The 13,055-nt window shown below is 38.8% G+C and overlaps 1 protein-coding gene across 3 annotated transcripts in view; it reads right to left on the reverse strand.

Annotated features, from left to right (window-relative positions):
- Nucleotides 1–3,911: 3,911 nt before the first annotated feature.
- fubp3 (far upstream element (FUSE) binding protein 3) overlaps nucleotides 3,912–13,055 on the reverse strand; it is a 29,875-nt gene continuing 20,731 nt past the window's right edge. For 2 of the 3 annotated variants that reach the window (XM_050052925.1, XM_050052924.1), the window contains exons 13-19: nucleotides 9,868–10,028; nucleotides 9,525–9,598; nucleotides 8,423–8,499; nucleotides 7,972–8,028; nucleotides 7,649–7,699; nucleotides 7,391–7,518; nucleotides 3,912–5,375 (exon numbers count right to left, since the gene is read on the reverse strand). In XM_050052925.1, the coding sequence (XP_049908882.1) occupies nucleotides 5,367–5,375; nucleotides 7,391–7,518; nucleotides 7,649–7,699; nucleotides 7,972–8,028; nucleotides 8,423–8,499; nucleotides 9,525–9,598; nucleotides 9,868–10,028 (557 nt within the window). In that variant the 3' untranslated portion in view covers nucleotides 3,912–5,366. The remainder of the gene's footprint in view (nucleotides 5,376–7,390; nucleotides 7,519–7,648; nucleotides 7,700–7,971; nucleotides 8,029–8,422; nucleotides 8,500–9,524; nucleotides 9,599–9,867; nucleotides 10,029–13,055) is intronic. The other variant, XM_050052926.1, reaches the window with a different exon arrangement.

A 13,055-nucleotide genomic window follows, 5' to 3' on the forward strand; every position in this document is an offset into this window, starting at 1 on the left:
AATACAATAGCCGATTTTTTTTTCTTTTTTAGCTGAGGAGATAGTGAAAAGGCAAGGTGAGTGACAGGGCACGAAAAAAGATTACTGTGAAACAGCTGCTTTTTATGAGCGGGCCCCTCCTACATTTGTCTCCTTTTCCCAGATGAAATTTCTCTGCTCTTTCAATGGGATTCTTTCTCATCTAGATTGATTTACATTTATAGCATTCATCGCACAAATCCGAGGTAAATGGCGGGGGGACAGGGGGGTGGGGCCGCTTCTTTATTAAAGAGGAATTAAATGAATTGAATTGGGGTAACGCATGGATTTGATTTGCTTATTTATGCATTAACCTATGGCATTATCTGGAGCTGGTAAAGCCGCGGGCATGTCAGCAATAGCAAATCATCCTGCTTAGCTGTGCCATTGTAAAACAATTTGAGCTATTATTCTGTCCATTTAAAGCTTATCAATTTAATGTGGATGATTGACAATTATTGCACAAAGAATGCGGTAATTGTTTTATTTCAAAGAGCTGGTGGGAAACCTATCAAAGAGGAGCGTTTGTTTGTGGATAAATAGCAAAGTTTAACGCTTATCAGGGGAGAAGAATAAGAGGAGAAAAAAGACTGTCGTTAAAATAAAACATTTGAGCTTTTAAACTTTAATCACAAAATAACTTAACGCAAAAAACAATTATAAATACAATAAAAATGTTTGATTTTGCTTGATAAGTTGCATTTTTTCATTTCTTTTGCGCATTAGAAATAAGAATTTATCCTGCTAAAAAAAATTAAAAAGTGGATAAAAAAGTATCCCTAGTCACATTATGACTCAGTGACTCAGACTCTCAGGCCTGCTGCGGGACAAACACACACACACACAAAGTCACACACACACACACTTGTGCAAACTGCTGCCGTCCAACCAGCTGGGAGCAAAGAGCGCACAGTCTCCGGGGATCCTCCGCAGGGTCATTAAAAACAGATTAAGGTAGCTGCCACACTGAGGAGGAGACTGAAGATCGGCTCATCTGTTGCAAAGGTGAGAGAGGTGCTGGAGGTCCCTCCTCCCCTCCTAAAACAGCTTTCCCCCCCAACCACCTCCTCCTCCCCCATCTCTCTTGTTGGACAGGACAGGGGGGAGCCAGGACACCTGCTTGATGTGGAGGAGCTCCACCTTAATTTACACAGCGAGGGAAACTGTTTTTGAAGTGTTTAGCCCCAAATATTAAATTGCAAAAGTGGATTCACTCCCTGTAACAACTAAAACCTCATCACTCACTTAAATGCAGTTGTATTTTCTCCCTCTTTACCAGTAAATTCATTTCAGCTGCAGTTCCTTTGCCAGTTCAGATTATTAATACAAGATATAGCTACACAATATATTTACAACACTACATCAACAATTTATGACTCTAAAATAGGCCAATCTGCTTAATGAGGACTTTTACTTTGGGTACTTTTGACTAGACTTTGTTGCAAAATCTGCTTTATTTTTATGTAAGTATAATTTTGATTGCATGACTGCATTGTAGGGCTGGGCAGTATGAAGATATTATATCGTTATCGAGATATAAGACTATATATCAGCTTAGATTTTGGATATCATTGTATTGTGATGTCTCATTTTGAATGCTGCATTATAGTAAAGTGATGTCATATTATCAATTTACCAGACTTTTTCTTTTTGTTTTAATGCTTGCCCCAAACCAACTAAGTCATTATATCCACATTATTGATGATTCATATTTTCTGGGGGGGAAAAAACAACAATAGTCATCCCTACAACTTTGTCGCATCACAGAGGGTATTTGGTCAGGTTATCTTTTGTCTCCCAGTCCTAGCATTGATGAAATGCTTTCGAGAAGATTTAAAAACATAGAGATATATATTGTGTATCGAGATATAACTGGAAAATATTGTGGTATAATTTTCAGGACATATCGCCCAACTCTATACTGCATTGCATATGATTACTTGTAAAGTATCTCTGTGGTAATACTACTTTTACCAAGGTGATGCATGTATTTTAAGTGTCAAACATAAAATTAGTCATAGTGCAGATGGCTCATCCCATCAAATGATATTGATTTATTTGTTGCTAGTGCTTTACAAACACTATTTCAGTGTTGCTGAAGCTTTATCTGCTTCCTACTGTTGGACAGTTACATCTATAGCAATGCATCACATTTTATATGATGATCATTTATTAGTACTTGTTTATACGTAAATGTAGTAATGTAGAGTAAAAAGCCCAATATTTTCCTCAGATTTGTAGCTGAGTGCAGCTAAAATAAATTATGAGGACACAACACACAAACTGCGTTATATCCAATTAAAATAATGTAAGTTTGATTATTAGACATACAAAATGACATAAATAGCTTCACTAAATGTGTATTATTTCCCTGTAACATCTTTAGAGAGAAGGTAGAATAGGTAGAATATGCTTGTTTGTTCAGTTTTGAAGTCATAGATTGTGTGGATGTTGTGTAAATTGTCAAGTCCCTGTACACTAAATAAATAAGACAAACACTCAGATTGCTGTATCCCCTCTAAATGCTTGTTTTTAACGATGAGAGTTCAAATGTTTCAGCACAAAATGACCCCTGATGTAGAAAAAGGTCCCAGAATGGTCTACATTATTAATAATCGTGCCTCTCATCCTCAGTCTGTGACTGATCCTGGAACAACTAAATTACTGCACAGCCACAAAGGACCACCAGGTCAGGAGTGTCCTCGGGGATGGCGCGTTAAAAAAAGGGAAGAGGATCAAAATCAAGGGCTGGATTTGGAAACAGCTGCAGCGCATCAATGCAGTGGCCGGTATGGGGCCGTGCAGGGTCCACTGTGGCAGGAGTCTCCCTGCTGAGTGCAAAGATGTGCGGTGACAAAGCTGGATGGGAGCTCTGGAGGGGGTGGAGAGGGACTGGACAGGAGAGCTGAGGGATGACATGCTGCTGCTGCTGCTGCTGCTGCTGGTGGATGGTTCACGTGTGCAGGGATTGTTTTGGGAGCATTGAGACATGGAAGTGCAGGAAAACTGCTACTATATTGTGCAAGACAGAGATTGAAATTATTCATGAAACATATTATCTGAGAGACAAATTCTGTGGCAGTCTGAAGAAAGAAAAATGAGACAAGGGTCTACTTTAACTTTTCAATGAGGCAACTATCACACCTGAAACCTCACCTGATGGTGTATTGCAATGTAACAAGCTGTAAATTTAACAGATCCAGATATAGATGCTGTTACCTGACAGATGTGATATTAAAGCTTTTGCTCATACACCAAAATCCCCCTGAAAATTAGGTCCCCAAAATTGTGTAAGTTGACTAACAATTTTCTCAAGATAGATACAACATATTTCTTCTTTTACATGACATAAAAACTCTAAAAGTCAACTTTTCTCTGTCAGAATATTGTGAATAGCTGATAAACTATACCCCAAAAACAAAAGAATTACTTCCCTACCAATTTAAACCTGCAAACCAGGAACAATTATATGCCATTTGTTTGAAATATTTAAGCACGTGATAGATTTAGAGTGGAAATCTCTCAAGATGCAGAAATTATATGCATTTGCTCTTACTCTGGCAGCTGTGTGGTGCTAAGTTGTGTCTTCACGTGTACTTAACACTACGTTAAACTGTCTGTAAAGTGTAGAAGTGCTGCAGTTAACATTAAGAACTTGTGACGATAATTTAAGCCAACCACAAGAGAGGCTTGCGGACAATTTATTTGAATGCGAGAACTGGCAATAGACTATAGAAAATATAGATTTTCTGCTTATAAAACATGAAAACACACAGTTGGCCTATAGATCCTCTATGTACCATCTCAAGGTTTCAACACTTAATACAACAGAAGACATACAAATGTTTATAATAACGCCATGAAACAGAAAATCAGCTTAACAGTACACAATAAAGGTAGTCTGGATGTTTTTAATACATGGTTAACTGTACACATAAGGAAAAAAAAAGAAACACCATAATTAGACATTTTGAAATTATATCCCTTTTCATTAAGAAATGACGTTAATACCAGAATCATTTTTCCATAATGATGCATCATTTATAGCATTTATATTAGATCACACAAAGAAATAAAAAATTAATTAAAAAGTTATTAGCATTGGACTGAGTCCAACGCCCCACTGAGTCCACCGCGAGGGCTCAGTGGGGCGTTGGCGAACTGGGAGGTACCAAATAAGACAGTTTTTTGATCATAATACTTAAAACATAAAAATACTATATTAATTATTACACAGGTAGAAGTACAGAGGCTTAGCAGTCTTGAATAGTTCGGGTACAGAACATACACAAAAATCTACCACTTCGTATTTTCTTCATAACAAGATGCAACATCAAATTTCAAATCACACATTCACAATCTTTGAACATTTTCAGTATGAAAACAGAACAGAAAAAAGAGGGACAATTTTTCCTGCGACACTGATCACAGGAAAAAAATATTTTTTTTATATATCTATATATATGAAACATATATATTTTAAATTAACAGTCAAATATATGAGCATATATACATAGTTTTACAAGGTAGCAAAGGCAAAAAAGCTATTTGCAACATCCCCCTAAATCCTATCATATCAGATAATTGTAATAAATTATCCATGACATTTCCATTTGAGAAAAAAAAAAAACATCTTAAAACTACAAGTTAAAAGTCTGTCAAAATATTAGAGAACCCATCTTTGTTTCAAAAGTGAAATAAGATATTGCACCTTTTTTAAACCAGAGTACAATAAAATGACAATGAAAAACAGCATACAATGCACAACAGGAATTAAATTAGAACTATTGCCACTGGCTGACATTAATCCGTGTTTTTAAACCTTGTAACAAAAATACATTTCCTGTAACAAAACATCACAGTTTCATTTTCACTGAATTATGTAAAAAGGAAAACATTTTTTAACACACTCTTTTTTAAACATCTTATGACATATGACAAAACTTCAAGTATTCAAGACTGCTAAGCACATAATCATGGTTTCATTTCAACATAACTAGAAAAAATAGATCATATTGCCTTTTGAAATGTTACAACTCTTGGGTTCATTTTGGCGGTACAATCGGAGTCAGAGACAGGAAAATATAGAAAAACGAAACAGCTCTCTCAAGTCCAAAAAGGGATCCCAGATACTGTCTATCCAAAATAACAGTGTACACAAGCATTTAGTAACAAATAAATGTTCCTGATTTTTAGAAATATTACTTTATCATATAAGTCATTCTACAGCTAGTGTTTCTCACTAAGAAAAAAAGTCTTCAAGGCGTTGCAAATCTAGAACAGCCCTCTGTTAAAAAAGGGTTGTTTTCATCCTCAGTGATTCAAGTCTTTCACCTGGGCGTCTTCTCTTAATGATCCTGCAAAATAAAAACACTCTGTTCAGCATTTCTCACCGTATTTACTCCACATCGCAGCTGACATTTGTTTGTAGCTTAAAGGAAAAGTCTGGTGATTTTTTAATATTTTCTCAGTCAACAAATCCCACTGATAAGAACTGTATCATAGGGCTCTACTGTCGTCCAACAATGATTAAAGACACATAGGTGAGCCACACTTTGACACAATATAACACGTTTCTTCATTATGATGAAGGTGTGCTGCATTTTATGGAGTATTTACAGAAGCAGAATGCATGACGGAGTGACAGTATTAATACTACGAGCAAAAAAAGGAATCGATACAGCATAGTATCGCGATACTGTGCGTGGCAATATTGCGTTGTTACATAGACCTCAAGTATTGTTTGTTATTAGACTCATCTAGAAAAAATTAGAGGTGTTTCGAAATATCAGTACTGATGTCGAAAAATTATATTGTCATATAATGTTAAAAAGGTATACCACACAGGATTGTTGGTTACCCAAAAGCAAAAGTAAAACCTAACCACAGATTCTTGTTTGGTGTTTTGTCTCACTATTTGTGTGTTTTTCGGCACCGTGTCTCTTGCGTGCCTGCTGCTCACAGTCTGGCACCTGGTTGCTACTTTTTTATAAAGCCTAATCTTACCTGAGCGCTGTGGGGGTACGCGCCGATAAACGTTCTGAACACAGAAAATACAGGCAGACGGCAGAGTCTCTGCAGAAAATACCACCGTCACACACCTCTAATGGGTCATAAGTGATGACTGAGAGGGATTATTTCTGTACCCATCTATACATTGTTTCTTCGAGAAATCCTAAATAGTATATCTTTAATAATAAACACATGACAATACGTAAATAATCCAGCACCTCTCAAATCATTTCCGCTATGTTCCGTTCTCGCTCTGTCTCACTCCCCCAACACCATTTGGTTACCTTTTCACTATCCATTAAGTGTAAATGCTCCTTTTATATGCTTTGTACAGTTACAGACTCTCTCTCCACCTCCCTACATTCTATATATTTTGGGTGTAATTCATTCGCCAAAAAAAGAAAACGACGAAATGCACGATTAACAGTTTTAGATTAATTTGAGTGACAGCACTATCATTTTTTAAATTCAAATTTTCTGTAGATATCTTGATAACATTGTTATCATGAACTCTTTTGGCCACGATAATCATGTAGTGAAAATATGATATCATGACCGCCCTTACTGCAAATACAAATTTAACAATTGCTTTTACAGTCCACTGGATACATTTTGCTGCAATAAAAATAAAGTTAGATGAACAGACTGAAAACTTTATCTTATTAGATAAAAACAGATACAGGATATAATTTGCAGCTAAAAAAGGTAATAAATTGCAGTATGAGTAATTGCAATACTCTGCATACTGCATAACATTTAAAATTGGAATTAAATTTGTATCACGATACTGTATTGTGGAGCCTTTGGTGATTTCCACCCCTGAAAATAGACCGCAACAAATTCACTGTAAGGGCTCCAACTAACCATACTTTTCATTGTGGACTCTTTTGTTTCGTTTTGTCTATAAAAATGGTCAGAAAATATGTAAAAGTGACCACTGTAATTTCTCAGAGCCAACACTCTCATATTCTTTTTGTCCAACCAACAATCTAAAACTCAAAGACAATAAATTTACTATCAATTGTGGCAAAAACAAGAAGCATATCCTCACATTTGAGAAACTAGAGTTAGCAAATGTTTAGCGTTTTGCTTGGAAAATGACTCAAAATAATCAAGTTATTATTTAAGTAGTTCAGTTCAACTCAATTCAATTATATTTATATAGCCCAATATCACAAATCACAATTTGCCTTAGGAGGCTCAAAGCTGAGAGCCTCTGACAGTGTAATAACAAATGGTCTAACATTTTTGGTTTTGGTCTTTTTATGGGATTTGTTGACAAAAAGAAAAAAATTACCAGCCTAATCCTGACAGATCAGCGCTGTGACCAAAGCTGTGAAAACACACGGTTGGTTCTCACCTGAAGGCCCGGGGCTTGTGTCTGCTGTGCGCCCTGGTTGAAGTAGGCCATCGGCTGTCTGTAGAAGTCAACCCAGGCGCTGTAGTCAGGATTAGAGGTCTGCTGAGATGCAGGACCAGCAGTCTGGCCTAAAGAGGAGAAAAACAACAGTGAGAAACAGAAGAGCAAGAATTCGGAAAATTAAAGACACACTTGCAGGTTTAAGCTCAAATGTATCCTTAAATCTGATCATAATAAAATACTTCCAGAAGTACTCACCCCAAGCTTTGTTGTATTCAGGAGCAGTGCTCTGAGCTTGGTTTTGCTGACCTGAAAACGAACAGAACAAGAGTTTCAATTTTGTTTATAGAATCAAATCTTGAATACAGCTGTTCCTCTAACAGTTTTAGTAACCAGGGTTCCACACTGAAGTTACAGGCAGGGTTTATGCTCATAATCTGTCCAAAATGGTGAGTAAAAGCATGATTTCATCAGGCTTGTGTGAAGCGTATTTAAGAAAGAGGAGAATTAAATTTAAATTTTCGTAGAACAAGATTGTAGAATGAAGTGGGGCGTTAAAACAAAATATCCTTTTCTCTTGCCTAGCTTTTTATAATACTGCTCCCAGTCCATCTGGCCCGTCTGGGATCCATTGTGACCTGAAACCAGACACAGATAACACCACCAGAGTTACTCAGAGTGGGCTTCCCTTTTCCCTTTTCACCTTCTGCTCTCATCTGTTTCCTAATGATTTCCATCTACGGCAAATTTAAAATCTGTTCATACAGGAAAGAAGTGGTTAGCCACAGGGAGCGCAACCATTTCACCCCAGTCTGCTGAAGACTTTAAAGCTCAATGATAAAAATAACCTGGTTGTGCTTTTGGAGCCAAAGTTAGGATATTGAAATTATTTCTGTGTCTACATTTTTTTTTGTTCCTGGGTTGACCAAAATAATCTAGCTGGGAAAGGATCACACTTCTTAATTTGGTTTCATATTGAAATCTGGTCAGGTATCTGTAGCGGCTAGAATAGTTCTGAATGGATTTACTTACTGTGTTCCTGCTGGCCTTGAGGTTGCCATATTTGAAAAGTTGTCCCCCATCCTCCAGTCATGAACGTCTGACCCCCACTTATGCAAAAACAAACAGACAATTTAATGTGAGTAACAAACGTGAAAATTAATTACTTACTAAGACCATTGTGTTACACTTAATCAGCAAGCCTCTGACCGGTAACTACGCCTGTCACGATAATTACGTTATTGACTTATCATACGATATACGGACATGTGTTTGACCACTTTTCCGACCGCGATATTGCTTGTTGTGTTTACATGCGTTGTTTACATAAGAATGTCACCAAAACTTTAGCTAACATGATACCAAAATAAACAGCAGGGTATTCCCAACCAATAGAAGACTTGGGTGCAGTGATTCTCCCTTCTTTCTCTCTCCACCCCACCCGTACTTACGCCAGTTTGACAAAAAATAAAGCAACACTTTCAAGACGACATAGCGTAGCTTAACTGGTAGCCTGCAGCTGAAACTTTTGGAACGGGAGACGCTCAGTCCTCATAGTCATTAGATTGCCAACCCCTGGTAACGAGCCAAAAAGTCCTTCATTTGTAGTTTTACTCATCCAAAAACTTCATCTACCTCTCCGAATATCAACCAGCAAACCGCTCAGCTCCCAGGCTGTACAGCCCCGCTATTATGGAGCCAACTGCGAAGTTGCCTGAACGTCACTAAGCTTTTCGATTAGTCACAAGATGCATCACTTGGTTTTGTTGGCCAAATTTTGTATTATGTCTCAAACTAAGTCATTATGGGCTACTCCTATGAGGGTACAATAATCATATATATACACACGTTCTTGTATATATTAACGGCTGTTAATCATTACTTTTTAAAAAATATGCACTTTTTTACACTGTCTAAATAGTCTTAACGATTAAAAGTTAATTGCTATTTGACATGGTGTACGCTATGCTATTATATTACCATTATATCAGTGGCATAAAATGGTCTTAAAATGACAATAATACGGTTTATCGCATTTATTTCTGGAACAATAAATTGTTCAACAAAAGCAGTTATCGTGACAGACATAACAGTAATACATGAAACTGTGAAATGAGGAGAAGTCGAAGCTTACTGTTGAGGAGGAGTGGTTGGTCCTTGGTTGTAAGGATTCATACCGAAGCTGCTGTTGCCCCCCATTCCTGGGCCCTGGAGCAGAGAAAGGGAAGAGGAGGCGAGTGAGAGACCACACTTGTGTTTAAAGGGAGCCAACAGGCAAGGTCAGAGGGCAGGGCCGGGCGCTGATGCACTCCATTAAGTCCATTTGATGGATTCTTTATGTTTAACCTCTGGTGACATCCTGCTGGCCACCAGGACCACAGCAGCCCGGCTAACCCCGGCAGCTCCCCGCATTGACATGTGCACTCATGAATATCAGGCCAGACAATAGAGTTTTGGGCCAGAGCCAGACCACCTACCCCAATTCTCTCATCGATCAGCTGGCGGGCCTTTTCCAACTGCTGAGGGGTGCCTCGGATGGAGAAGATGCGCACGTTGGGGTCGGTGTTGGGCGGCGGGTTTCTCTGGAGCTCCACGTGGGCACGAGACTGCTCTTTGATGTTCTTGATGGTTTCTCCACCTGAAAGAGCAGCAAACAATACAGGATATTTAACTAGGGCTGCAGCTAACAATTAGTTTTGTTATTGATTAATCTGCTGATTGTTTTCTCGGCCTAAGACATGTCAGAAAATACAGAAAAATTATCACGGTGATGTCCTCACATTTCTCAACATAATTGACCAAATGTCCCAAACTTAGAGAAATACTATGCAGGGCTTTCCTCAAAAACAATGTATAGACTCATTCCTTAGTCATCCTCTAAATCATCACTTATGACCCTAAAGAAGTGTGTGGTGGTGTTATCTTCTCCAGAGACTCTGTGTTTTCTTTGTATTTCCTGTGTTTGGGGCAGTTCTCAGAACAGCATGCAGGTGAGGTCAGGACTTTATAAAAGGGAGCAACCAGACCATAAACAGCATGCATCCAAGAGAAACTATGAAAATCGCACACACATCCCTGAAAAGACACAAATCTAACGGATCAAGGGTTGGACTTTTCTTTCACTTTCGCTGGCGATACGGTTTACAAACAGTAGCTGACAATTCCTGCATAGTATACCTTTAACTATCTCAAAAGACAAAGTAAAAAAGCAAATCCAAAGTGAGACAGTAAGCAGGGATTTCTCTCTCTCAAGCTTTTTTCATTCTTAGCACAATTTCCTCTGTCATTATTCATATGTACGAAGGAGTGCAACACTAAAAATGCATTTGAGATGAGACCGTCTGAAAATGTGCAGTGGTATCTCCTAATTTAAACGATATAGTGTCTGCCTACTCTTAGTACTTCGTTTTCTAACATGGTTGCCATATGAACTTGTTCTTTTCCAGCATAATCCAAGCTTAATACAAAAGAGCCCAAAAATCAAGCAAACATGGAGGGTTCGATGTAATTAAACCTAGACGTAATGGATGTTGTGTTATATTGCAATGCACAGTATTTTAAGGCCCAAAAAGTCTGCACACGTCAAAACATCTTAAGTTATCCAAAGACATGACCCTTTGCAAGTCATTTATCTCCCATCTCAACCATGCATCCCATATATGAATGTGGCATTAGGCCAAACTTCTCTCCACCAGAATCCCACTGACTCACTCAACTCAAGCGGCGTGATGGCGCTACCTTATGAAGACTCTTGGCTTGTGTCTCAACACTTATCTACCATTCTGTGGTAACATCCATGCAAATCAGGAAACAAAAGGAGACATCTCCTGCACACCTCCCCCTCTGCGGCATCAGATGCCAGCTTCCCGACGTGTGGGGAGAGCAATTACACCAGCAGGGAGAAATGAAACATCGCTGGCAGGAGAAAAGGGCCAAAATTGAAGCGTATCCTCCTTCTGGGATATCGTTTGTCTCTTTTAGCCTTTTCATTCTTGACTCGGTGTTGTCCTCTGTGATGAGAGGAGGGAGTGAACGGGGGGCATATAGACGCCACCCCCCTCCACAATACCCATCTGAACGAAAAAGGCTGAGGGTGCTTCCCGGGGGGACACCAGGGCTGTCCCAACATCAATTACACATTTGTTCACTTGTGGCTGACACTCGGATGACCCTGGCTGACCTCCAAATGAAAACGCTCATCAAAAACCTCTCCTCCTCCCGTAGCCTATTCCTTGCTGCCAACAGACTGCACATGGGCCATTAACCCATTGTCAACCAAATGAAACTTCTGCCTTAATGAAGCCATTATGAGCTCTTCTAGTCAGACAGCAGAGAGCAATGAAGACCCTGACTATTCATTTCATGGACTGGGCTGTAGTGAGGGCAGATAATACGGGCCTTATTAATGAGACTGGTTTAGTGAGCTGGAGAAAAGGAGGGGATACAAAAGTGCAACTGGTGACAGCATTCAAGGCAAAGCCAAGGGACTGGTTAGCTGCTGGTGGGGAAAAACTCTCAGGCCTCAGGGGACATAACATTATCAGAGTGTAACACTGAAATATATAATGTAACAGCAGCTCTGCTTCAAACTGGGGGTGGGCAGTATGGTGGAAATCAATATTATACTGAAAAGAGTATTTTAATAGAGTATTTAATATCTATATACAGTTTATCAGTAAAGACACATTTTTTATATTTAGTTAGTTTGCCCTCAGATAAATTTGGCCCACAGTTTTTCTGGATTAAATTCATTCATAATTATCAGACAGACTTTAAGGAAAAGTGTAGTTTGTTTTGTGGGCTTGTATATTTTTCATTGTTGAATGAGTGCTCTTGCATGTTCATGTTCTAGAGCTGAAATGATCCACTGATTTTGTTGAACATTAATTGTCAACTCATCCATCTATCCATTTATCCCTCAGGGTCGCAGGGAGGGTTGGAGCAGATCCCAGCTGTCAATGAGCAAGAGGCGGGGTACACCCTGAACAGGTCACCAGTCAGTCTCAGGGCTGACACGTAGAGACAGACAACCATTCACGCTCACATTTTCACCTATGGTCAATTTAGAGTAGTCAGTCCATGTAGGCTACATCCAAACTAATACGTTTTCATTTTTAAAACACACAACTATTGTTATGTTTATGCCTAGCTTCCGCACTGCTCCTGTGTTTTGGCCCCTAAAACAGAAACCTTTGAAAATGCTGCTGACCCTGTTTTATTATGAACACTCCGGGGTTGCTTTTTAGTCTGGACAGGCGGACATGGAAACTTTTGAAAAATGTCATGACGAATCAAGTCAAAACATTCTTGCTAAGTCTATACATCTTTTGTGATTTCATCCTTCTTGTGTAGGTGACGTTAACATTACTCCTCTCCCATGGCTGTAGCTTCCTTCAGAGATGGATAATGCTCCTGTTACTGCTCTAATATGTCACCGTATTTGCTTTGTAAGGACTCCCAATCTTTGTGTTCCACCACTTTAAACTCATTTTACTTTGTTACAGTTTCACCTTGTCGTAGGTCAACACACAGAAATCTCTGTCGTTCTTCATTCTGTATTATTTTCTGTAACTAAGCAACCAACTAAAGAGTGGACAATCTGCTTCCTGTTGGGAATGGCATGCACAAGCCAAGTGTACATGAATGGTCAGGTAATGTACCTTTT

Source organism: Epinephelus moara, chromosome 9, assembly GCF_006386435.1.
Source record: "Epinephelus moara isolate mb chromosome 9, YSFRI_EMoa_1.0, whole genome shotgun sequence".
NCBI classification, from domain to species: Eukaryota; Metazoa; Chordata; class Actinopteri; order Perciformes; family Serranidae; genus Epinephelus; species Epinephelus moara.